The sequence below is a fragment of the Mercenaria mercenaria genome, chromosome 2 (genome assembly GCF_021730395.1).
Source record: "Mercenaria mercenaria strain notata chromosome 2, MADL_Memer_1, whole genome shotgun sequence".
Lineage (NCBI taxonomy): Eukaryota > Metazoa > Mollusca > Bivalvia > Venerida > Veneridae > Mercenaria > Mercenaria mercenaria.
The window spans coordinates 20,603,431-20,630,484 of NC_069362.1; the positions used below are offsets into that span (position 1 = coordinate 20,603,431).

Genomic DNA, 27,054 nt, shown 5'->3' on the forward strand with positions numbered 1-27,054 from the left:
AAAAGTCAAGAACTTGGCATCCTTGAGACTTGAAAACGTTCAGTAACCTCCAACAAATAGTCATCTGGGAAAAGGGGTAGGTTGTAGGGGAGTGTTTGTGATTTACAAACAGCTTTTGTTATCAGTAGTGTCACAGTCATAGGATAACAATGACTGAGAGAAGGGTGTAGACAGTGTTGAATATCACTGCAGATATGTACTGTCCATACTTCAAATTACTTTTATCAAGGTAAGCAATACAAGAGCACCACCAAGCAGAGCAATATACGCTCGAAGGGTTACATCAGAGGATGGGAGCAGAATTTAAAGAACTTTACTGTTGAAGCCTCGAGGATAGGAACAAAAAAAAAAGAAATTAAAAAAAAAAAACATTTCTAAGTCCACAAAAACATTCTTACCAGGTAAAGTTATGTCAAAATACATCTAAAAATTGGATGTACCATCCATGTTGTACCTCAGAAAAGTGGTCGCGGTTTTTCTCTACTGCCAATAATAAAAAAGTTTCAAAATAAGCTATTTATAGTAATAAAAAAGGAATGTAATTAAAAAAAATTATTGTAAGAGAACACAAGAGCACCGTCTTGCGGGTGCTGACGCTCATCTGATTTTTTTGTATAGCAGAAATATTCTCCTACGCATGATTTTCTAAGTCTAAAAAGGGCCATCATTCTTGCAAAAAGCAGAACAGTTATGTTTCTTGATGTACAGTGTCCGCTTATGAAGGTGAAAAACTGTTGCAAGTTTTAAAGCAATAGCTTTAATAGTTTATGAGAAAAGCTGACTAAAACTGATTTTCTAAGTCCAAAAGGGGCAATAATTATTGCAAAAAGCAGGATGGAGTTATGTTTCTTGCTGTACAGGGTCAGCTTATGATGCTGAACAAGTGTTGCAAGTTTCAAAGCAATAGCTTTGATAGTTTAAAAGAAAAGTTTACCTAAACATAAAACATAACCAAGAAATCTGATATTTTCTAAATCCAAAAGGGGCCATAAATCTTGCAAAAAGCAGGATGGAGTTATGTTTCTTGCTGTACAGGGTCAGCGTATGATGGTGAACAAATGTTCCAAGTTTCAAAGCAATAGCTTTGATAGTTTAGGAGAAAGCTGACCTAAACATAAAACTTAACCAAGAAAACTGATTTTCTAAGTCCAAAAGGGGCAATAATTCTTGCAAAAAGCAGGATGGAGTTATGTTTCTTGATGTACAGGGTCAGCTTATGATGGTGAACAAGTGTTGCAAGTTTCAAAGCAATAGCTTTGATAGTTTAGGAGAAAAGTTGACCTAAACATAAAACTTAACCAAAAATTCTGATATTTTCTAAGTACAAAAGGGGCCATAAATCTTGCAAAAAGCAGGATGGAGTTATGATTCTTGCTGTACAGGGTCAGCTTATAATGGTGAACAAGTGTTCCAAGTTTCAAAGCAATAGCTTTGATAGTTTGGGAGAAAAGCTGACCTAAACATAAAACTTAACCAGGCAACGCTGACACAGATGCCGACAAAAAATCAGATGAGCTAAAAAAGGGATTTGCCAAATAAAAACAAAAGCACTGCAATGCATAGCAATATACACAAAGCAAAGTCATATATGACCTTTGACCCCTAAGTGTGACCTTGGCCGTGAAGCCAGTCATCCAAAACATGCGCTCTGCACGTCGCCTCAGTGTGGTGAACATTTGTCTCAAGTTTCTTTGAAATCCTTCAAGGGGTTCAAGAGTTACAGAGCGGACACGAAATTGCTAACGGATGGACAGACAGATACCGGGACCATAACATAATACATCCCTTCGGGCATATAACAAGAGCTCCACCAAGCGGGGCAATATATGCCCGAAGGGTTACATCAGAGGATGGGAGCAAAATTTAAAGAACTTGACTGTTGAAGCCCAAAGGACAGGAACAACAAAGGGAAGAAATTCCAAAAAAAATTCAGTCCACAAAAACCCTTACCAGGTACACAGGTATGTCAAAATACACCTAAAAATTGGAGGTACCATCCATGTTGTACCACAGAAAAGTGGTCTCGGTTTTTCCCTACGGCCAATAATGAAAAAGTTTCAAAATAAGCTATTTATAGTAATATAAAAGGGAAATAATTCAAACAAAATTTATTGTTAGTGAAAAAAAATGGGATCTGCTAAATAAAAACAAGAGCACTGCAATGCAGAGCAATATACACAAAGCAGTCATATATGACCTTTGACCCCTAAGTGTGACCTTGACCTTGAAGTGAGTCATCCAAAGCATATGCCCTGCATGTCGTCTCGCTGTGGGGAACATTTGTGTCGAGTTTCTTTGAAATCCTTCATGCAGTTCAAGAGTTGCAGAGCGGACATTAAACAAACTGATATGACCTTTGACCCCTAAGTTTGACTTTGACCTTGAAGCAAGACATCCAAAACATGCGCTCTGCATGTCGTCTCAGTGTGGTGAACATTGTGTCAAGTTTCTTTGAAATTCTTCAAGGGGTTCAAGAGTTACAGAGCGGACACGAAATTGCTAACAGATGGACAGACAGATGATGGACAGACGGACACCGCGCTGTAACATAATACGTCCCTTTGGGCATATAAAAATTATGTAATCAATAAAACAAGGATGTACGTATTTCTACACAACAGATTTATTGGCACTTTTCAGTCGTGAAAAATACAATAAATAGAACAGTAATCTAGCTACCTAATCTGTTTTGAGTATTCATTACCTTATAACCAAATGAAGCTATGTATTACAAAAATCTTACAAAATGCTCAAACATAGAAGTTTTCTTTTCCTTAATCCACTAATCCATTACATCACCTACAAACTGAGTAAACGAACTACTGGTAACCTTATTTTACTTATCAATTATGTTAAACTTACTATTTTAAGAACCATATGTCAACCTCGAAATATTAACAACTGTCAAGAATAACAAATATTATATAATAAACATTATATTTTGATAATTAAGGTTGTGGACATGTTATGACAATCAGCGGTATCCGTTCGTTTACATATTCTCCTCAGACGGCCGAAAGATGTCAAAATCACATACCGAGGATACGTAATCTCACAGAAATAGTCTATTGTCATTATCGGTCTTTTACCTTAAGTGATTTTATAATGACATTATTGGTCTATGGATAGATGCTAAAGGCCTAGCAGAATAACAAGGCCATATCGAAATTCCTTTAACTGTTGACAATTTTATAATTATCTATATAATATTTAATACTTGAACCCGAGTCACTAAAGAAAGTATCAAGAACTCTGTACGATACAGTCGGATAAGAGCATATATTTTTTTTCAAAATGGTGTCTCGTAGAAAAATATAAAAAAGTATGGGTTCCATGTTCCGCCAGTCAGTCAAAAGTCTTGAGTCTCATAATGGCAAAGCTCACCCTTGTATCTTAAATGTGTGATTCACATCATGCAGGCATAAAATAATAGGGAATGGATCCTACCGATATTCATCGCAAAGGGACGAAAATCTGGATTGATTCCTCTACGGTAACATGCGATATACGAGGGATGTTCGAAATGAATTGCTTATTTTTATCTGGAGACTTCAAATTTCAAGTTAGCCCAGAAGGGCTCATTTCATGCCCTTGAAGTACTCCCCGTGGCAAGAAATGCAAAGTTTCAGCTGATGTATCCACTTCTTGAAGGCGTTACGGTACGCTGATTTGGGCACAGTAATAAGGTACTGATGGATGGCAGATCCAAGTGCCTGTCGGGACTGGTATTTCCGCCCAGCAAGGAATGATTTCAATTTCGGAAACAAAAAGAAATCACATGGGGCAAGGTCTGGGGAATACGGGGGGTGAGGCAAAACAGTTACTTTTTCTTTCTTCAAAAACACCGTAACTATTGCGGAGGTATGAGCGGGGGCATTGTCATGTAGAAGACGGACATGTTTAAAACCAGTGTCAGGGCGTCGTTTCTGATAATACTTTTTCAGTTTCTTCAGTACTACGTCTTTGTAGTACTTTCCGGTGATGCTTTTGCCCTTTTTCACCGGAACTTTTATTGCGACTCCTTCACCAGAGAAGAAGATTGCATAAAAACCTTCTTTGCACTCGAAGAACGTTTGGCATTATGTGGACGTTTGCTGTGTTTAGTGCCCAGATCTTATTGCTACCTTTCTGACGGTCTCAAAATAATGGGCCCAGGTTTCATCACCTGTGACGACAATGGCAAACTGCTTTTTGTCAATTTTGGAAACATTTGAAGCAGCTTTTTGCCACTTTTAACCGTTGCTCTTTTGCTCAGCAGCAGCAGATGTGGCACCCATCTAGCAGAAATCTTTCTGACTTTCAAATGTTCTTCAAATAAGGTGAACCGTTTGATAGTGATATGCCTACCTTTCGTGCAATATCACGAACTGTAAATCTGCATCTCCTTCAATGATTTCCTTTATTTGGAAATGATTTCTTTATGAGATGCAAATTTTAGCATACCTGATTTCGGTGTCATTTTTGATGGACTCTACAACCAGACTCAAATTCTTTTCCAACGCCGAACTGTGTCTATAAGACACACAAGAAGGTCCATAAGCAGTAGAAAGTTCAGTCATCAGCTACTTCAAAAGAACAACCAAGTTTGAGCGAGCTTTGATGTAAGCCCGTATTTCATCTTTCTTGTCGACGCTTCTACCAACCATTTTTACTACAGTGGTCAATGATTGCGTGTATTCAAATGGCAAATTTTATGTCTTACACTTAGTCTAACATGTACATTTAGACAACGTTGTGTAGGTATTGAATAACCCTATACAGGTAGGTATCGTGCCCCACGTGGATAAAGAGCTAGAGGACAATAAGCAATTCATATCGAACACTCCTCGTAAGTATACCAAATGAGATATACTATCGAATTAAAAAATGTGTCCTTCCGGCATGTGCACAGAGCGTCTGATTTTGGAATTTTTTTGAAGAATACGCTTTTTCCTTGTTCGCAATAAGCGTTCACATAACTTGTCCGAACCGCAACGTCTTACACATCAGTACAAATATGGGCAGTATTGATTTTTTATTCCAAAATCTACCTTTAAATTGATACAAATGCATATTTCTGGGCAAGCTGATGGACTGTAACGATTCTCGATTGAGGCATTGCCTTATTAGTCCCCTACTGGTTGAAAACCAGTTTTGGGGACCTTAGGAATGCGCTTTTCCGTCATTCCGTCATTCTGTCATTCTGTCATTCCGTCCGTCCGCAATTTTGTGTCCGGTCCATAACTCTTTTTATCCATGAAGGGATTTTAATATAACATGGCACAAATGTTCCCCATGATGAGACGACATGTCATGTGCAAAACCCGGACCCCTAGCTTAAAGGTCAAGGTCACAATTGGAAGTCAAAGGTCAACAGGGCTTTTTTCCTGTCCGGTCCATAACTCTCCCATCCATGAAGGGATTTTAATATCACTTGGCACAATTGTACCTCATAATAAGATGATGTGTCATGCACAACTTTGAGACCCCTAGCTCAAAGGTCAAAGTCACACTTAGCAGTCAAATGTTAACATGGCATGAACAGGGTCTGTTTCGTGTCCGGTCCAAAACTGTTTCATCCATGATGTGGTTTTAATATTACTTGACACAAATGTTCCCCATGATGAGACGACGTGTCATGCGCAAAACCCGCACCCCTAGCTCAAAGGTCAAGGTCACAATTTGAGGTCAAAGGTCAACAGGGCTTTTTTCCTGTCCGGTCCATAACTCTCCCATCTATGAAGGGATTTTAATATCAATTGGCACAATTGTACCTCATAATAAGACGATGTGTCGTGCACAACTTTCAGACTCCTAGCTCAAAGGTCAAGGTCACACTTAGCAGTCATATGTTAACATGTCATGAACAGGGTCTGTTTCCTGTCTGGTCCATAACTGTGTCATTCATTAAGGGATTTCAATATTACTTAGCACAGGTGTTCCCCATGATGAGACAACATGTCATGTGCAAATCCCGGAGCCCTTGCTCAAAGGTCAAGGTCACCATTGGGGGTCAAATGTCAATAGGGCTTTTTTCCTGTCTGGTCCATAACTCTGCCATCCATGAAGGGATTTTGATATTACTTGGCACAAATGTTCCCCATGATGAGGCAACATGTCATGTGCAAAACCCGGACCCCTAGCTCAAAGGTCAAGGTCAAAATTGGAGGCCAAAGGTCAATAGGGTTTTTTTCCTGTCCGGTACAGAACTTTGTCGTCCATCAAGGGATTACAATATTACTTGGCATAAATGTTCCCCATGATAAGACGACGTGTCATGCGCAACACCCAGAACCCTAGCTTTAAGGTCAAGGTCACACTTTGAGATCAAAGGTCAATAGGATTTTTTTCCTGTCCGGTCTATAACTTTGTCATGCAAAACAGGATTTAAATATCAGTTGGCACAAACATTTCCCTGGATGAGACAACATGTTGTGCGCAAAGCCCCGGCTCTAGGTCTAAGGTCAAGGTCATACTTAGAGGTCAAATTCAAGAATGACTTTGTCTGGAGCAATTCTTCTTTATGCATTGAGGGGATTTTAATGTAACTTGGCACAAATGTTCACCACTATGAGACGAATTGTCGCGCACCAGAACCAGGTCCCTAGGTCTAAGGTCAAGGTCATACTCAGAGGTTAAAGTTCAAATTCAAGAATGACTTTGTCTGGAGCATTTCTTCTTCATGCATGGAGGGATTTTGATGTAACTTGGCAGAAATGTTCACCACTATGGGGCACACTTCTTTTAGAATTATGTCCCTTTGTTGTTACTATAAATAGATTATATTGTAACTTTTTTATTACTGGCCGTAGGGAAAAATTGAGACCACTTTTCTGTGGTACAACATGCACGGTACATCCAAATTTTAGGTGTATTTTGATCTATCTCTACCTGGTAAAGAGTTTCTTGTGGACTTATATTTTATAGATTTTTTTTATCTTTTTTTTTAGGGTTAATTTCTCTTTGTTGTTACTATAAATAACTTTTATGATAACATTTGTATGATCGGATTTTAATCCAAGTGCTTTGTTATATTATATTGTATATATAGTACAATATTGTTTATACATCATTGAGAGATATCAGTTCATTATGTTATACTGCAGTAGAGAAAATTAGGTGCCTTCCAGTAGGGGACTTTGTATTGCATGGCAATACTTCATTCACTTGTTTCATATTATTATGTCTAAAATTATATAGTTATGTAATAGTACCATTTACAAATTTAAGATGCATGGAAGACACATATGGCAGGAATTCAAAACGTCTTCTACTAAAATGCCATTTTAATACCAGTCTTTTGTCTCATGAACTGTCGACGATTAATCTTATTATTTCATCTGATTGTATAGTCATTTCTGTTTCTTAAAATGCAGTTACATGACTATTGAAAAAATTGTAGGTGGGGGCCAAAAACACATTGATCTGAGCGAAAATCCTCACTTCTTTCACAAAAATCTTTCATTGGATTAAATAATTAAACAATTGTTGCCTTTCAGATTTGGTCTATATGTGGATTTATCCGCCTCTGAAAAGTGATATCAACCACTGGTGTGTCACCGTTCCAGGCCGAGAAATTCCCATACTGACCTCACTATAAGGCGATTATTATATAATAATGCCACTATGAAAGTCTTTGCTTTACAGTATCTACATTAATCTAGAATATATACATGATTTTTAAAGACATCTTACTTTTTAGAGAAATCTACTTGATAAAAAATAAATAAACAAGATAAAAACTGTAACAATGTTAAACAGGTTATCACATAGCAATATATCACAGAGTGTACATATTACACTATGAGTTACAATAGTCTTAAACAATAATATTCTCTTACTCTTCAGATTGTCAGTATTTAAGACTAATATGATGGTTTGGATACTCAATCTACTCTGCCTGTTTCTTATATATGCATGATGCAATATGGTCGACTTCTGCCCAAGAAACAAGAGCCAATGGCCATCTCAATCCTGGCAGAAGCAAAGACTTCAAAATTTTTAAAATCTGACACAACTGCTCTATAAATGATTTTCATTACAAATCTTCTAGCAGAAATGCAGCAAGATAAAATATTAAATGAGGCTTATTTCTACAATTTTTTTTTATCTAGTTCAACCTATTTTCCATAGTTTAGTTCCTTTTTTACCTTTTCATTCACCCTGCTTAACAGACATTTGCTTAAACTGACAAGCGGTTCTTCAAGCCAAAAATAAAACAACTATATGTTACAATAACAAAGTATGCATTTAAGTATGTCTCAATCAGACATCTTAAAAAAAGTTATTGTTAAATTAATTCCCTATACAGAAATATGAAAGACAGAGATATTCATATCAAGAGCTCTTCAGTTGTATTTTTCTCACTCCCCTTAACTTCAAAGTTAAGGTCTCTTTTCCCATGTACCTAGACATAATGTTGAATATAGGCACTGCTTCCAATATTTTCTAAGTACATGCAAAATAAATATTATGACAAACAGATATATTTGGCAGATGCCTGAGCAAAAAAGCAACAAAAATCCATCCATTTTAGTGATTAGTAGAATCTATATTAACTACCAAAGAACTTTCCTAAATCCTTTTCCAAAAGATCTATTTGACATAAAGTTGCATGTATAATTTAGATGACAAATTTAAACTATAATATCCCTACCCCTTTGATAAATCCTAAAGACACTAACAGAATTTTGACTATTCTTTCCTATAGTGTTTAAATATCATCTGTGCACTAACATGTTTGAAAAATTCCCATTAAATTTTCATTTCAATCTTTTGAAGAATCTAAATATTTACTGCATTGCCTTTTCCTTGAAGAACGTAGTTTTCTTAGTAACAGTCAATTCCCTAACAAACAGTCCATCATCCTCATCAGTAGCCAACCATTTATTACATTCAAAGAAACACTCTTCATACAGAGGAACTTTTAACTCGTCCAAATTGTCATCATCGTCATAATCTGATTTTCCTTTCCGACTCTTACTTGTTTGCCGTTTAAGACTAGATGCACTTGTACTGACCCTACGTCCGGAACGACTGAAACTTGGAGAACTGTAATCTCTTTCACTGTTATCACTACCAACAGAGTCACGCTGCCTTCTATCCCTGTAATCACTGTGCGATCGCTTATCTTTCTTATATCGTTCTCCTTCCTTGCCCTCTTTATCTCTGTCTCTACGAAGCGCTGACCCAGGACGTCTTGAAACTGAACTTTCTGTTTCTGAACTATCATCTCTGTGTAAGTCCCTGCGTAGTGCTGATCCAGGCCTCCTCATGGCAGATCTAGGTCTTTGAGATTGTCTGGAGTGTCTCTCTGTATCTGACTCTTCATTAGACTCATTAGAACTCTCAGATGAAACTGAAAAAATGTCACGACTCCCTTTTCCTTTCACATTCTTTTCTTTATATTTATCTTTCTCCCTTTTCCTATCCTTTTGTCTTTTGTTTGATTTCCTGTCTTTTTCATCATTTTCGAATTCCGACTCAGAATCTTCATCAGAATCACGCTTCCTATCTTTCTTGTGTTTCTTTTCATGTTTAAGTCTCTTCTTTATTTTATGAAGTCGCTCTCGGGCTTCATCTTTAGGAATGTATCTCCTCACAGTCACCTAAAAATTCAACAAAGATGCAACAATTTACCAAACAAAAAGGTGACCTAACAGTCCACATCATTATTATTAATGAAATGCATCTATTGGTAATGGGAAATGTGCCCTTTTTAAACAAAGAGCCGATATAAACACATGTTAAAGCTCTGTTTGTATTAGTTCATTAAGAAATCTTATATGAATCTAACTTATATTTCAAGTAATATCAGACAATGTATATTGTGCATCAAATTTCACAACAGAAGTAAGTATTGCTTTACACTAGTGGCATGTTTACAGTAATCTCTTATTCTGTTTCAGAACAAAAGGAGATGTATTTAAAACTGAATTATGTGTAGAAACAGCTGAATGATCAAACTGTATGGGTTACACTAACTCTCCAGTGTTACAACACCACCTTAATCAATTGATTTTCACTTATATAAATGAAAAATAACTTACACTTTCTAGGTACCATCCAGCACCGGGTCCAAAATTGTCATGTCCTATCACAATATGATCTATTGTTCCAACATTGACTGCTCTCACCTAAAAATAAAGGACACAAAGGTTTCAAAAACCATTTAACAAATAACTCTGTTGTATTCTGAAAAGTTTTCTGATGAAAGCTTTTCATGGATCTAAAACTAAATTATTCACTGAAACTTAAAATGAACATGTACTCGAACTTGTATCTTTCGCATCCGACAGTTATCCGCATGTTGAGAATAGCTAAACCTGCAATCCTGCTTAATTTGTGATCTAATTTCCTCTTAATTAATCCTAATTATTATTTTGATGCTATACAAAGATCAATTTTAAAAGAACATTTTCCATCAGAACATACTGTCAAATTAACCTTTAGCCTGCTGGCAGCAACTGAGACTGCCTTTGCGGCCAGTGCAGACCAAGATCAGCCTGCACGTCCGTGCAGACTGATCATGGTCTGCACTGGTCGCTATTCAGTCAGCAAATTTTTTGTAACAACAAATGGTACTGCTCAAACTAAATGATGCACAAGTCCATCTTAGAAATTCAGCAGGCTAAATTTATGAAAGATATAAAAGGGTTTAAACTTGGGAAATCATAGACCAGAATGATGGTCAACCCGGCTATACCTGTAAACATGTAAGTTAGGATTCTCATCATTCTGTAACAGATCTTTGTAAAGAATGATTAAGTATCATTGAGCAGTTAGGATGGATCAAGGTTACATAACAATATAGTCAAATTAGAGACAACCAGAAAGAATATGTACCTTCACCAGGCTAACATTACACACACACAAACAATGTTACCAAAGCAGCCATTAATAATTATGATAATTACCACAGACATGACATTTTCCTATAGTCCATTGAAGTACGTAAAATTACAAATGTTAATGATCAAAGTCTTATAATGTCATGGTAAAATTACATCTCAGACAAAATAGCAGCTTTTTCCGAACAGTTCAACTGACATACTGGTAATTCCGTACAATTTCCTTTTTTCAAGAATGTGTAATTTATTTTTTAGAAAAGTGGCTCATGTGACTAAGAATTTTCAAAGCTAGCTTTGTATGTATCACTGATGAAGGGCTAATGTAGCACAAAGGCAAAGTAGTCAGATTTCATAAATAAAGTGATTAAACTTTTATTTCTTTCACATTTGTAACATAGCAGATACTTTATTCCACAGTTTCATCATTTTATTGTAAATACACATGTAATATGTACTATACAACAACATAGGCAGAATAAACATGACATGTGTACAAATATTAAATCTGTGACATAAATTCAATAGAACAGAAAACAAACAAGTGACAAACAAAAACAAGAGGACCATGATGGTCCTGAATCGCTCACCTATCCCCACAAGACCCAGTGTTGAACTGAGTATGACGTCGTTATTTCTATTATTTGACATAGTGACCTAGTTTTTGAGCACATGTGACCTAGATATCATCAAGATAAAAAATTCTGACCAATTTTCATGAAGATCCATTGAAAAATATGGCCTCTAGAGAGGTCACAAGCTTTTTCTATTATTTGACCTAATGACCTAGTTTTTGAAGGCACGTGACCCACTTTTAAACTTGACCTAGATATCATCAAGATGAACATTCTCACCAATTTTCAAGAAGATCTCATGAAAAATATGGCCTCTAGAGAGGTCACAAGGTTTTTCTATTTTTCGACCTACTGACCTAGTTTTTGACCGCACATGACCCAGTTACGAACCTGACCTAGATATCATCAAGCTGAATATTCTCACCAGTTTTCATGAAGATCCATTGAGAAATATGGCCTCTAGAGAGGTCACAAGGTTTTTTCTATTTTTAGACCTACTGACCTAGTTTTTGACCCCACGTGACCCAGTTTCGAACCTGACCTAGATATCATCAAGGTGAACATTCTGACCAATATTCATGAAGATCTCATGAAAAATATGGCCTCTAGAGAGGTCACAAGGTTTTTCTATTTTTAGATCTACTGACCTAGTTTTTAACCCCACGTGACCCAGTTTCGAACTTGATCTAGATATCATCAAGGTAAACATTCTGACCAATTTTCCTGAAGATCCATTGAAAAATATGGCCTCTAGAGAGGTCACAAGGTTTTTCTATTTTTAGACCTACTGACCTAGTTTTTGACCGCATGTGACCCAGTTTCGAACTTGACCTAGATATCATCAAGGTGAACATTCTGACCAATTTTCATGAAGATCCATTGAGAAATATGGCCTCTAGAGAGGTCACAAGGTTTTTCTATTTTTAGACCTACTGACCTAGTTTTTGATCCAACATGACCCAGTATTGAACTTGACCTAGATATCATTAAGGTGAACATTCTGACCAACATTCATGAAGATCTCATGAAAAATATGGCCTCTAGAGAGGTCACAAGGTTTTTCTATTTTTAGATCTACTGACCTAGTTTTTACCCCCACGTGACCCAGTTTCGAACTTGACCTAGATATCATCAAGGTGAACATTCTGACCAATTTTCATTAAGATCCATTGAGAAATATGGCCTCTAGAGAGGTCAAAAGGTTTTTCTATTTTTAGACCTAATGACCTAGTTTTTGCCCCCACGTGACCCAGTTTCGAACTTGACCTAGATATCATCAAGGTGAACATTCTGACCAATATTCATGAAGATCTCATGAAAAATATGGCCTCTAGAGAGGTCACAAGGTTTTTCTATTTTTAGACCTACTGACCTAGTTTTTGACCCCACGTGACCCAGTTTCGAACTTGACCTAGATATCATCAAGGTGAACATTCTGACCAATTTTCATGAAGATCTTGTGAAATATATGGCCTCTAGAGAGGTCACAAGGTTTTTCTATTTTTAGACCTACTGACCTAGTTTTTGATGGCACGTGACCCAGTTTCGAACTTGACCTAGATATCATCAAGGTGAACATTCTGACCAACTTTCATAAAGATCCCATGAAAAATGTGACCTCTAGAGTGGTCACAAGCAAAAGTTTACGGACGCACGCACGCACGCACGCACGGACGGACGGACGACGGACGACGGACGCCGCGCGATCACAAAAGCTCACCTTGTCACTTTGTGACAGGTGAGCTAACAAGTACATATTTTTGCAACATAAATTAAATCAAAATATGGTGAAATATCATTTGCTAGAGTTTTAAAAAACAATGGTTCACTTGAGGAATTATGTGGTCTATTACTGTTTTCCTAAAATTTACTGTTTGGGCAGTTTGAAACCCTGGGTATCCTAAGGATTTGTTTATCCCTTTGCAACCTCAAGCAATTGGTGTAGTACTGCTGTATTTAAGTCATAGTGTATATAAATTCAAAGGGTTCTCAGAAGTTATGATCAAGTAAAGTGATTTAATGCGACAGTTACTGTAATTAATTTTGTGAAACAGGCATATCAACATTTTTGAAACATAATATAAGAAAAATGTTTTGTGAAAATAAATTATAACAAGAGTTGTTTATAAAACATGTGCCCCCACATGGCTTGTCCCATTTTAAGTCCTGGAGTCACTATGACCTTGACCTTTGACCCCAACACAATAGGGACCATCTGCTAACCACAGGCAATCATCCTATGAAGTTTGACAACTGTAAGCCAAAGAATTCTTAAGTTATTATGCAAAAATTGTCTTCAGTCTAGAGGTCACTGTGACCTTGAACTTTGACCTACTGACCTCCAAACAAATACTTTTAGGGGTCTCCTACTGATCAAAGGTGATTGTCATTTAATGTTTGACCATTATGAAACAAAGCATTCCCTAGTTATTGATTGGAAACCAAATGGTCTACCAATAGTGATGTCATGATGAAGTTTATTATCAAAAACTGATAAAAAATGTCTTTTCCTCTTACTCTTTTGGTTGTGGTAAAGTTTCTCAAAATGGTGACAGATCAGACAAATCAGACAGGGCTGGATGAATATTTACATGTCCTGGTAATGCCCAGTCTTGTGTGGAAATTTTTTGGTTTACAGGAAGAAATCCGGGATGGAAAGACCTTCTGTCAAGATTTATCTTAATTGATTTGCAGGTTGTAGTTTGCCTGTTATGTGGGAAAACCTATGTTAATAATGGTTAACCTTTTTCGTCTTTTCAGTTTATTCATAAAAACATAGTTGCTAAATCATTACATTATATTTTCATTTCACACTGTGTAAAACAACTCAATTACAAATAAAAAAATGATCAAAAACAGACCTGCCTGATTGAATTTTCGATGACCGATCATGAAAATCGACCAAATAAGCATCCCTATCTACCGGCCAAACAATAGACAGACCAACTATGAGCAAAGCAATATACCCCCTCATCTTCAAAGAGGGACATAAAAATCTTAAAGGATGCTACATTACCTCTTCCTGCTAAAACATTAAGGAGTTTGTCATGAATTTAACAATAACATCAATTATTTACAGTCAAACCTGGGCTAGACACCACTGTGAACAGACATAAAATGTCTCTCAAAATGGTTTGTTTTATACAGATAACCTGCAAAGGAAAAACATGACATTGTGTTGCCTCTAGAAGGCGCAGTCTTAATATACAGCTTCCACTGTACAAGAATCCTACCAAACGAATATTCCACTGCCAAAGTACATATAGCAGTAGAAGTCCTGTACAAGTCAGAGGGCCCAGGTGTAGTGGGTACATAGAGAACCCATTCAGGTACCACTTCAGTTTTTCTGACTTTTGCAAAAATGAGCTAAAAATATGAAATGGTATTTCATGGCATGATATAGTATAATGTAATATATATATATTTATTCACCTCAAAATTGTCAGTCATATTCCTTTCAAAGTTGTTTTTGGCATCATCCAATTTCAGCTTTTTGGTGATGCCTTTAACACCAGCAAGTTGAATAAACACGTTGGCATCGGTACCTGCAAAACGTTTATCTCCCGTCTTTACAGTGATCTGGTATCTTGTTTCTGTACCTGTAATATGAATTATAAATAGTAAAATTAAACATTTATTTCTATTTACATGTTACTGCATGAAAAAAATCTTTCATGAAAATGAGTCATCGTGAAATTAAGTTACTTACTTACTGTGATCCATCTAAAACACAAATGAAATCATCAAAATTATCTGGAGCCGAGATTTAAAATATCAGCTTGGTGACCTTGACCCAACTAGTATCTTGAAATTGACCATTAGCATGTTGCTTCCTGATATTTGTCTTCAAACTCAGTTTTATAATCTTGCAGCCTGTTTCCTTTGAAATTGAGGATGACAGAAATATGAGCCGCACCATGAGAAAACCAACATAGTGGCTTTGTGACCAGCATGGATCCAGACCAGCCTGCGCATCCGCGCAGTCTGGTCAGGATCCATGCTGTTCGCTAACGGTTTCTCTAATTGCAATAGGCTTAAAAAGCAAACAGCATGGATCCTGACCAGACTGCGTCTGGATCCATGCTGGTCGCAAAACCACTATGTTGGTTTTCTCATGGCGCAGCTCATATGATTTCTACAATTACTGTAGTGTTCTTGTAATAACTGGAAATTTATGTGTAATCCAATGTGATTTTAACATTCCACAATTTTTACTTAAGTCATGTGCACATTTAGCTACATTTACCTCTTAAAAAAGCCAAATAGCGTACTGAGAATTCATAAGCACAAGGACATTGCTGAGTCTCATTACTGGACCGCTACCTTAAACAACCTGATGACACCACAGCTTGCTGAAGTAGCTTGAATTAACACTAAGAAGACAAAGGCAGGCTATACTTAAAAACTGAACTGGGGTGTTGGAATGAGAGGGGGGAGCACAAATATCACTTTACACAGCAAAGTAAACAGCTCTGTAACTCATATTCTGTCTTAGAACTTAGAGAAAAAAATATTTTTTTCCTCAATCCATAATACTCAAACACATAAAAAAAACAAGAGCTGTTGCAGGACAGCGACGCTCAACTATTCAACAGCCTTGTCAGTTGAATGAATATTAAAGTCTAAAAAGGGGCACAATTTTGTAAAACTGAAAAACAGGGTTATGGAACCTGTACAATTTGTATCAGCTCATGATAATGGATGACTGTGTGAAGTTTCAATTCATTCCCATTAGTGGGTACTGAGATACCAGCTTACATATAAAAACTCAACTAAAAATTGCTATGTCGAAAAAGGGGCATAATTTTGTAAAAATGCAAAGTAAAGTTAAGAACCCGGTGCAATGCATGTCAGATCATCACAGTAAATAAGCGTGTGAAGTTTCAATCCATTCACATTTGTGGGTACTGAGAAACCAGCTTACATACAAAACCTTAACCAAAAATTTCTAATTCGACGAAGGGCCATAATTTTGTAAAAAAGCAAAGTAGAGTTATGGAACCTGTGCAATGTAAGTCAGTTTATCACAGTGAATATGTGTGTTAAGTTTCAATCCATTCCAGCAAGTGGTTTCTAAGATACAAGCTAACATACAAAAACTTATATATAATAACCAAATCGGGACGCGGACACGGATGCCGACGCATGGGTGAGTCCAATAGCTCTAAGTTCAGTTAAAAAGATTTCTAAACATATAGCTCAATAACACTGAAATTTAACATGCAAGATACTGTATGTTTACTAAACAACATCAGGGGCACTGATCAGTGCCCCACGCTACATGACACATGTGCACATTTCACATTAACAAAATCTCTAGAAACATAACATTTTACAAATAAAATTTGGTAACTACAACTGAAAAATTGACAATGGTAAAAAGAAGAATTGTAACGATTTTAATATATTGCTTGGGTCAAATGACCTATCATTTATATTTAAAGGAAGTTTCAGATATTTTACATGTAAGTGAATGTTAAACAAACTTAATCTCAATCTTAATCAGAATCTGTACTTGATCTATATAAATTCTAGTATTAATTTCCAGAAAGCCAATATTCTATAGTAGAATTTTTATATTCGGTCTTCTTAAAAAGCACCAAAACTATGCATATTGATTAGCTTGTAATTCAGACCTGAGCAGCTGGGTACCTGCCCTATTTGTAAAGCTGTCTCAATGTGTGTATAAAAGGTCACATTCATATTTGGCAGAAGCTGGAATAATTCACCACTACCAATACTACCAAATATTTTGTTTTACAGAAAAATCACATGTTAGGTTAGTGTGGTATTTGAATAAATGTTTTCAGAACTTGATTTTGCCTGGATGAAGCAATATATCACCTTAGGCCAAGAAATTCAAACAATGGATTCAATCAATTCTGTTATGTGAAAGATAAAATACAGTCAAACTCGCTTTATACGAACTCTTCGGGACCTGGGAAATGTGTTCCTATCAAACGAAATTCGTATTAACGAATGTATGACACCCGGATAATTTGCCCGAGCAAGTTGGGCAGTATCACCAGTGAATAGCTTCCGATGAATTAATAAACAGTAGTGAGTAGATGTTCATTGGGAGTTTTAAACTGATTCAGTGAGTGTATTCAGGTTAGTATATACAATAAAGTAACTCAACAAAATTCATAACTTAAACACGTAAAATGTATGAAAATAAAATTTAATGTACAAATGTATTGAATCATCAAGTGTTTATAGCACATATAGATCTAGCACATATAGATACATGTATAGGAATACAGTAACGTGTATACGTCAATGCATTTTTGCAACAGGTACTTTACACATGGTATTTCAATCTTTTACTTGAAAAAAAAAAACTGGTAAATTTTGGTTGAATTTTACTATTATTTAGTTCCTAAATCCCAAATTCCTCTACTTCTGAACAATATTTGAAAGAAATTGCTTTTCTTTTTATGCCAGACTTAGGCGTAGCCATTATGATATCAGAACTACACTACATGGCTCTAAAACATACAATGAAATTATATTTTTATGGACAGGTGTATTAATGAAACTGATTATCGCTCAATTGCTGAAAACATTATTACTTGGACTCAATTGTAATGAATAAAATAACTACATACATAATCTTAATCTCTTTATTATGTATTTATCGATTACAGGTGATAATTACTTCAATTAATTATAAGCACTTTACAGATTCAAACTGTTAAAAAATCACGCGAAGCAAAAACTGGCCGCCGACTTAGATTAGTTCGTATCAAACAAGAGCACCGCCTTGCGGGTGCTGACGCTCATCTGATTTTTTTTGTATAATAGAAATATTGTCCTACCCATGATTTTCTAAGTCTAAAAAGGGCCATCACTCTTGCAAAAAGCAGGATAGAGTTATGTTTCTTGATGTACAGTGTCCACTTATGATGGTGAAAAACTGTTGCAAGTTTTAAAGCAATAGCTTTGATAGTTTATGAGAAAAGTTGACTTAAACATAATATTCAACCAAGAAAATGATTTTTCTAAGTCCAAAAGGGGCAATAATTATTGCAAAAAGCAGGATGGAGTTATGTTGCTTGCTGTACAGGGTCAGCTTATGATGGTGAACAAGAGTTGCAAGTTTTAAAGCAATAGCTTTGATAGTTTAAGAGAAAAAGTTGACCTAAACATAAAACTTAACCAAGAAATCTGATATTTTCTAAGTCCAAAAGGGGCCATAAATCTTGCAAAAAGCAGGATGGAGTTATGTTTCTTGCTGTACAGGGTCAGCTTATGATGGTGAACAAGTGTTGCAAGTTTTAAAGGAATAGCTTTGATAGTTTAGGATAAAAGCTGACCTAAACATAAAACTTAACCAAGAAAACTGATTTTCTAAGTCCAAAAGGGGCAATAATTCTTGCAAAAAGCAAGATGGAGTTATGTTTCTTGATGTACAGGGTCTGCTTATGATGGTGAACAAGTATTCCTAGTTTCAAAGCAAAAGCTTTGATAGTTTAGGAGAAAAGTTGACCTAAACATAAAACTTAACCAAGAAATCTGATATTTTCTAAGTACAAAAGGGGCCATAAATCTTGCAAAAAGAAAGATGGAGTTATGTTTCTTGCTATACAGGGTCAGCTTATGATGGTGAACAAGTATTCCAAGTTTCAAAGCAATAGCTTTGATAGTTTAGGAGAAAAGCTGACCTAAACATAAAACTTAACCAGGCAACGCCGACGCAGACGCCGACGCCGACGCCGACGCCGACAACCGCTCAAGTGATGACAATAACTCATCATTTTTTTTCAAAAAATCAGATGAGCTAAAAATGGAAACATATGACATTTTAGCTCATTGGGACTTCCAAAATGTGTTCGTATCTGAATTTTGAGTAAAAATGATGGACAATAGTTCAACTATATTTAAGAAAAACTTAATATATGAGATGTTGTGTGACAGTATTGACAAACACACTGCAGAACTTGATATTTCTGTCAACCAAACTATCCTCTATTACATGAGTTGTCTAATGACAGCCCGTTTGACTTATCTGGAGCAAATTAATAGCAAAAGCTTCAACATAATCCTAGCTTACACACTTCTGCCAAGCAGTTTCTGAAAAACTTGCATATACACATAAATTCGATAAAATCTAAGTTACAACTATGCAACTTGTCCTTATAGGTTTTCTTGTGATGCCAATAGCATTTGGTTCAGCAATTATTCAGAAAGTTTAAAACCTTCTTAAAATTAACTCTTCTGTGACACACATGCCAATAGTTGATAATAACAGATCTGTTAAATTCACCTTATTACGAACTGGAATTAGGAAAGATCTTAAGATTTGAAAAAAAAAGTTACGTAATAGCTGAATTTGTATACAAAATCAAACAACCCCAGTAACAGACTATGAAACACTTGAAGCACAATTATTATAACAAAGGTTAATTAGTGGAAAAGAATGGGAGGTTTAGTTTAAAGAATAACAGGTGCAACGTTTACCATGCAGAGCTGAAATAGAAGTGTTAAATAAATTTTAAACAACATGTATTAAATTGAACTGTAACTGTCTAGCATGCAATGTACCTTCTCCATATGGCATCCCTTCTATTTTAGACTTGTATCTTTCTAAGAAATCCATGTAAAAACATGTTAATTTCAGCAGATAATTTTTAACAAGGGTTTATTTCAGACAATGGTTATTCATCAAAAGCTATAATGATTAATAATTGGTTAATATTTCTCAGTAATCAGACTGAATCATTATTCTAATATGCATGACTGTTTCTGTTTAAACATGCTTACTCTAAACTAACATCACGTTAATTGGTGATGACGTCCATGTTTTTGTTGCTACCGAAAGAAAGAGTGCTACTGTATTTTATGTTTCTGTTTTAGATAAAGAGCATATTACAATCGAAATAATGTATAGCAAAAGCATGTTTTACTTAAATTAATACACTCAAAATCGGTTATACTTTGCAAGAATAATTCACTTGGGCTATGCCAAGTGAAATTATTTCGCGGACTTATAACCTCTTTTTCATGTATTAATAACATTAAAACATGATTTTTCTACTCATTTTTTTCTTAAATCATGCTTTTTTCTGATTACTAGGAGTATTTCCAATAAGAAAAGTCTGAAATCTGTAAATTGAAAATTGTTTCATAAATTCCATGCCTATGAATATTTACCTACAAAACAAAGAAAAAAAAAATAAAGACATACATTACAGGAACTCAATTTGTTCATTAGTGTAAGGCTGAAAATGGGTATCAAAAGCCAAACTTATTTCCTTAAATTCTAAAAAAGAACAATTTAAAGAAAAACATTGACAAATGTGACAACAGCATCAGCATTCATTTCTTGAAAGTCATTAAGACTTTAGTATGAAATCCAAAATTTACTGATACAAAAAGGACTTTCAACATTTTTAAAAAAGTTGTTTGGCTTTCAAGCCCATCTTTTAAATGATGCTGACTTTACAGTATTCTCATTTTCACAACTCATTTGTTATTGGTAAAACAGGGCTTGTATTCATCAACATTTAAAGTCTGAAACTTAAACTTAAAAAAAGCTAAATTTTGATTTTGCTCTGACATGGTCAAATATAAACAGACTGCAAGGAAACTTTTTAAAGATACTCATCTTGTTATTTATGTTTACTCAGCAAAATTTCATTAATATTATATACAAAGACAAAATTGTGGCTTACTGAATATTTCCTGTCTCAGTTTCAGACTTTGGATGTTGATAAATATGGGCCCACTTGTTTAATGGATTATCAACATAATTTAAAGTTCACAAAATTTTACGAGCATTGCAATTGTTACAAAAAGTAGTGGTTAATAGGAGAGATCGTGTTTGTATACAAATCCCTTGTATTTTCTATTTTTAGAACTGATAAGACAAATATCGGGTGGGCAGATGCCGAGCGTCCATGTTTTTTTGTAAACAGTGATGTTTTTCTAACGGCTTAAACTTTCTTAAACACAAAGATATCAATAATTTTTGATCAATGGAAAGGATATAAAAAAAGCAGTTTATTCATTACTTTTACTTATCATTTCGAAATAAAATGGATTTATTATGAACGCTTAACTTACAGCGTTTTTTCTAAAAGTTTGGAGCATCGCTACGCTGCTATTAGAATCATATGTCATTTAAAATGGTTATTCATTTTAAAAAGATATTCAAATAAGAAAATATGAAAATCGCAAGCATTTCAAAACTTTTTGAACTTTTAAAATCCATAAATGAGCGAAAAAGTTATCAAAAATTAAAAATTCCGATCCCATACACAAACGATGTAAAAACATTTGTTTTGCCAACCACCAGATAAACGGCGATCTCTCCTATACAGGTGTGATAAAAGTCTACCTTTATATCTATATTTTCTGTGAAAAATTAACTATGAGTTAAATCATCTACCAATTTGTTATATATAAGATTATCAATTATTTAAAATACTATAATGTTAAAAAGACAATAAATCTAATACAAAGCATTTACAAAAGACATATACCAAAAACAAGGCTTTAAAAAGTTACCAGAATGAATTTCTTTGCTCAGCTTCTTTTTGGCTCTTATTTCTCTCCATAGTTTACCATCTCCCTCATCCTTGGCAATCCAGCCCCCATACATGAAGTAAAACTTGTCTTTGGGACGTTCACTGTCCTGAATGATGACCTACAGTAGGGGAGAAGGAAATGCTTTATTTTTTAGTTGCTATGTCATTATAAATGAATGAAAATATGCGTTCACCAAAAGTATTTGCTCCAAAAATGTGTCAGTCATCACCACATAAAATAAAACAACTCTTCAGAAATAATTCAAACAACATTCAAAAACACAATATAAAGCTTTCTTATGCATGCCAATATACGCGGGGAACTTATTGCCACCTGAGCGTAAAAAGTAGTTCTTTACGTCAATATAATTATCTCCTTTTACCCTGAGGTAACAAATTATATTTCACCTTTTCAAGGAACCATCCCGCTGCAAATCCTTTCCCATCATGCTCTATTCTAATCCTCTTTAACTCTCCGACCCCGTGAATGCGTATTCTAAAGGTATCTACACTGTTTTTCTCAAACAGTTTCTTGTCCGACGAAGGATCTACCAGATGTATCTTCTTACTACTTCCATGCTGACCAAACAGGGTTATGAAGATATTTGAATCAGTTCCCGCCATTTTCTGCTTGCCAGTGTGCACTTCTATAGTGTACTCTACAAAAACAAAGAAAATGTCACAAGAACTCTTAAGGTAAACAAAATTAAACAACTGAGTACTTTAAACTTATTGCTACTATTTTAAAGGTGAATATATCTCAAGATGAACATCAAAACAGCAAAAACTTTAAAAAAAAAACTGAAAAGATTAGTAAATATCAAATAACAGAATCAGTTTATTTCAACAGTACCATATAAAGTCCTAAAAACTCCTTTTATTTTACATCATATTGCTATGACCTGACCAGGAACAATCTTTTAACACATACTGTAAAAGCAGAAATTTTCGTGAGAGTTTAATTTTCACTATATTCGCGAGGCCCTACATCTCGCGAAAATAAGTCCTCACATACATATTCATCTTTAGTATAATTTAAATTCAAGTAGTGACCATTTTTACAATTCTGTGAATATTAAATCTTGCAAATATACTCAAAATTTCAAATTAGCAAAATTCTGACCCAGTGAAAATATGTGCTTTTAAAGTATTTTACTGATGTAAGAAGTGTTTTTATAAATAAATAATGCCTAGAACTCATGGAATAACTTTATTTTTACATCTTATTTATAACTGCACATCCTCAATTTGGAAAATATCTGATATAAATCAGAAGGCTGGCCTTTCAACACAAATATGACATATTTTTATAAAGATGAGTCATAATTCAAACATTAGATGATAATGATTATTCACAAATTGAAACTTTTGACTATAACATATTTTACAGCAGTAAAGTCAAGTTATCTGACAATCATATGCACACAAAATACTATTAGGAAATTGTAATGGTCGCGCATTCATGTACGGTGTAAAAAAAAATTGTTTGTTTCCGGTATCCCGACCTACCCTAAATTTTTGGCCCGACCCTTAATGTTTTATGGCCTTGGAGAATATTTTTTCAACTTTTTGGTAAAACTGCACTTTTTATGCTTTAAACCTGATCAGTTATATTAGAAATCAACTTACTGATGCTCTAAAGGCATAAACCCCTTATTTTGTATTCAATTTTTGACACAAAAATAATTTCTGAAAAGTCCCACTTAATAAAACAAGAGGACCATGATGGTCCTGAATCGCTCACCTCTTCCCACATGACCCAGTTTTGAGTAAGACGTTGTTTTTTCTATTATTTGACATAGTGACCTAGTTTTTGAACTCATGTGACCCAGTTTTGAAAACTGACCTAGATATATAAGATAAAATTCGACCAATTTTCATGAAGATCCATTGAAAAATATGGTCTCTAGAGAGGTCACAAGGTTTTTCTATTTTGACCTATTGACCTAGTTTTCGAAGTATGTGACCCTGTTTTGAACTTATCTAGATATCATCAAGTGAACATTCACTAATTTTCATGAAGATCTCATGAAAAATATGGCCTTAGAGAGGTCACAAGGTTTTTCTATTTTATACCTACTGGCGTAGTTTTTGAACCGCACTTGATCCCATTTCGAAACTGACCTAGATATCATCAAGGTGAACATTCAGATCAATTTTCATGAAGATCCATTGAAAAGTATGGCCTCTAGAGAGGTCACAAGGTTTTTCTATTTTTAGACCTACTGACCTAGTTTTTGACTGCACATGACCCTGTTTTGAACTTGACCTAGATATCATCAAGATGAACATTCAGACCAACTTTCATACAGATCCCATAAAAAAAGGCCTTTAGAGAGGTCACAAGGTTTTTCTATTATTTGACCTACTGACATAGTTTTTGAAGGCACGTGATCCACTTTCAAACTTGACCTAGATATCATCAAGGTGAACATTCTGACCAATTTTCATGAAGATCTCATGAAATATATGGCCTCTAGAGAGGTCACAAGGTTTTTCTATTTTTAGACCTACTGACCTAGTTTTTGACCGCACGTGACCCAGTTTCGAACTTGACCTAGATATCATCAAGATGAACATTCAGACCAACTTTCATACAGATCCCATGAAAAATATGGCCTTTAGAGAGGTCACATAGTTTTTCTATTATTTGACCTAGCTTTTGAAGGCTTGTGACCCAGTTTCGAACTTGACCTAGATATCATCAAGATGAACGTTCTGACCAATTTTCATGAAGATCTTATGAAATATATGGCCTCTAGAGAGGTCACAAGGTTTTTCTATTTTTAGACCTATTGACCTAGTTTTTGACCGCACGTGACCCAGTTTCAATCTTCACTTAGATATCATCAAGGTGAACATTCTGACCAATTTTCATGAAGATCTTGTGAAACATATGGCCTCTAGAGAGGTCACAAGGTTTTTCTATTTTTAGACCTACTGACCCAGTTTTTGACCGCACGTGACCCAGTTTCGAACTTGACCTAGATATCATCAAGATAAACATTCAGACCAACTTTCATACAGATCCCATGAAAAATATGGCCTTTAGAGAGGTCACAAGGTTTTTCTATTATTTGACCTACTGACCTAGTTTTTGAAGGCACGTGGCCCAGTTTCGACCTTGACCTAGCTTTCATCAAGATGAACGTTCTGACCAATTTTCATGAAGATCTCATGAAATATATGGCCTCTAGAGAGGTCACAAGGTTTTTCTATTTTTAGATCTATTTACCTAGTTTTTGAAGGCACGTGACCCAGTTTCAAACTTGACTTAGATATCATCAAGTTGAACATTCTGACCAATTTTCATGAAGATCTTGTGAAATATATGGCCTCTAGAGAGGTCACAAGGTTTTTCTATTTTTAGATCTACTGACCTAGTTTATCGCACGTGACCCAGTTTCGAACTTGACCTAGATATCATCAAGATGAACATTCTGACCAACTTTCATAAAGATCTCATGAAAAATGTGACCTCTAGAGTGGTCACAAGCAAAAGTTTACGGACGCACGCACACACGCACTGACGCACGGACGGACGACGGACACCGCGCGATCACAAAGGCTCACCTTGTCACTTTGTGACAGGTGAGCTAAAAAAAATAAAAAAAGAAAATTACCAACTTACCTACCCTAATTTATTTTAGTATGTTACAAGAAACAAATCTGCCAATCTGTTACTTATATTGAATCTCCTTTGGGGTTAGATATAAGAGGAATAGTTGCTGACCATATCAGACCATTCTAGTTAATCATATGAAAATGTTTCAGAAAGTAAAAACCTAAAAAATGAGTTACATCTAATAGGAAGGAAAATGTAGTGAAAACAGAGATACCTGTTTACAAGTAAGAAGATGGAAAAAGAATGCAGTATAGTTTTTTTGCGTTAAACAAAGTTAGCTGTATATGTTACCTTTTCCACTTATTTTAAATGGACAAGTCATCATTTAATTGGCAGTACCATTTTCTTATTCAAATGGGAAAGTAATGATTTGAATAGCAACAGTGCAGATCATGATCAGCCTGCATGGATGTGCAGGCTGATCATGGTCTGCACTGGTCACAAAGGTAAAATCTCTTACCACCAGCAGGCTGAAGCTTTATATATGTAAGAAATCATATTTAACAATATAGGCTATAAAAGAATAAGCATAAGAAAAAATAATTGTTAAAATATTTTATCTAGAAACAATTTTTTCAAATAGTAAAAACGTGAGAGTATTCTAGCTAAATTACTCAGAAAAAGCATGGATACCTATGATTTTTATGTTTTTGTTTTGTTAATCATGATGTTAGCCACTTATACAGTAAAAAAAATAAAAACAACAAAAAAAGTTATGATAAAAAATGTATAATTTTTGTTACATATTTAATATATTTTACCCAACATTTTCCCTGAAATAAAAATTTCAAAAAAATATTTCATGTCAATTTTAGAATTTATATAATTATTTGTATCAGTTACCTACCCTTACAGAAGAAAAAGGCCTGCCGCGTACTCTTGCTGCGTACATACAGTGTATTTGACGCGTACATGATGTGTACTGAAATCAAGGGCTTTAAATAGTACGCAGGATATACACTGCACATACACCGATAGTACGTTTGTAGTACACTTTTGACATGCAAATGAGCTCTGCCGTGTACTACTTGCTGCGTACATGCTGTGGACTACATAGTACACAGGATGTACGCTGGAGGAATCTAGTACGTGGGAAGTACACCGGAGAAATAGTACGTAGCATGTACGTGGCACATACACTTTTCACATGCAAATGAGCCTGCGGTGTACTACCCCTGCGGCGTACATGCTGTGTACTCCTGCGGCATACATGCTGTGTACTCCTGCTGCATACATGCTGTATACTCCTGTGGCGTACATGCTATGTACTCTTGTGGCGAAACTGCTGTGAACAGGTTTTACTGTGCATGTGCAGCCTTTTCTAAATCAAACAAAATTCCTAATGCTCAAAAATACCATATTTAGTTTAAAATTAACAGTTTTAAATAGTGACCTAAAATGCACCATAATTCGACTTTGGACATTAAGAGTAACAAGTGCACTTAAAGCATATGGCAAATCTGCGATAAATGCTGAGGAGCATGGGTAAGACACAGCTC

General features: G+C 35.3%; 1 protein-coding gene across 2 annotated transcripts in view; it reads right to left on the reverse strand.

The window, feature by feature from the left end:
- Positions 1 to 7,717: 7,717 nt before the first annotated feature.
- The window catches only part of LOC123563449 (uncharacterized), a 30,717-nt gene continuing 11,380 nt past the window's right edge, over positions 7,718 to 27,054 (reverse strand). The window contains exons 7-12 of one of the 2 annotated variants that reach the window (XM_045356274.2): positions 22,339 to 22,589; positions 21,911 to 22,049; positions 19,946 to 19,987; positions 14,834 to 15,000; positions 10,029 to 10,115; positions 7,718 to 9,587 (exon numbers count right to left, since the gene is read on the reverse strand). In XM_045356274.2, coding sequence (XP_045212209.2) covers positions 8,772 to 9,587; positions 10,029 to 10,115; positions 14,834 to 15,000; positions 19,946 to 19,987; positions 21,911 to 22,049; positions 22,339 to 22,589 — 1,502 coding nt within the window. In that variant the 3' untranslated portion in view covers positions 7,718 to 8,771. The remainder of the gene's footprint in view (positions 9,588 to 10,028; positions 10,116 to 14,833; positions 15,001 to 19,945; positions 19,988 to 21,910; positions 22,050 to 22,338; positions 22,590 to 27,054) is intronic. The other variant, XM_053531889.1, reaches the window with a different exon arrangement.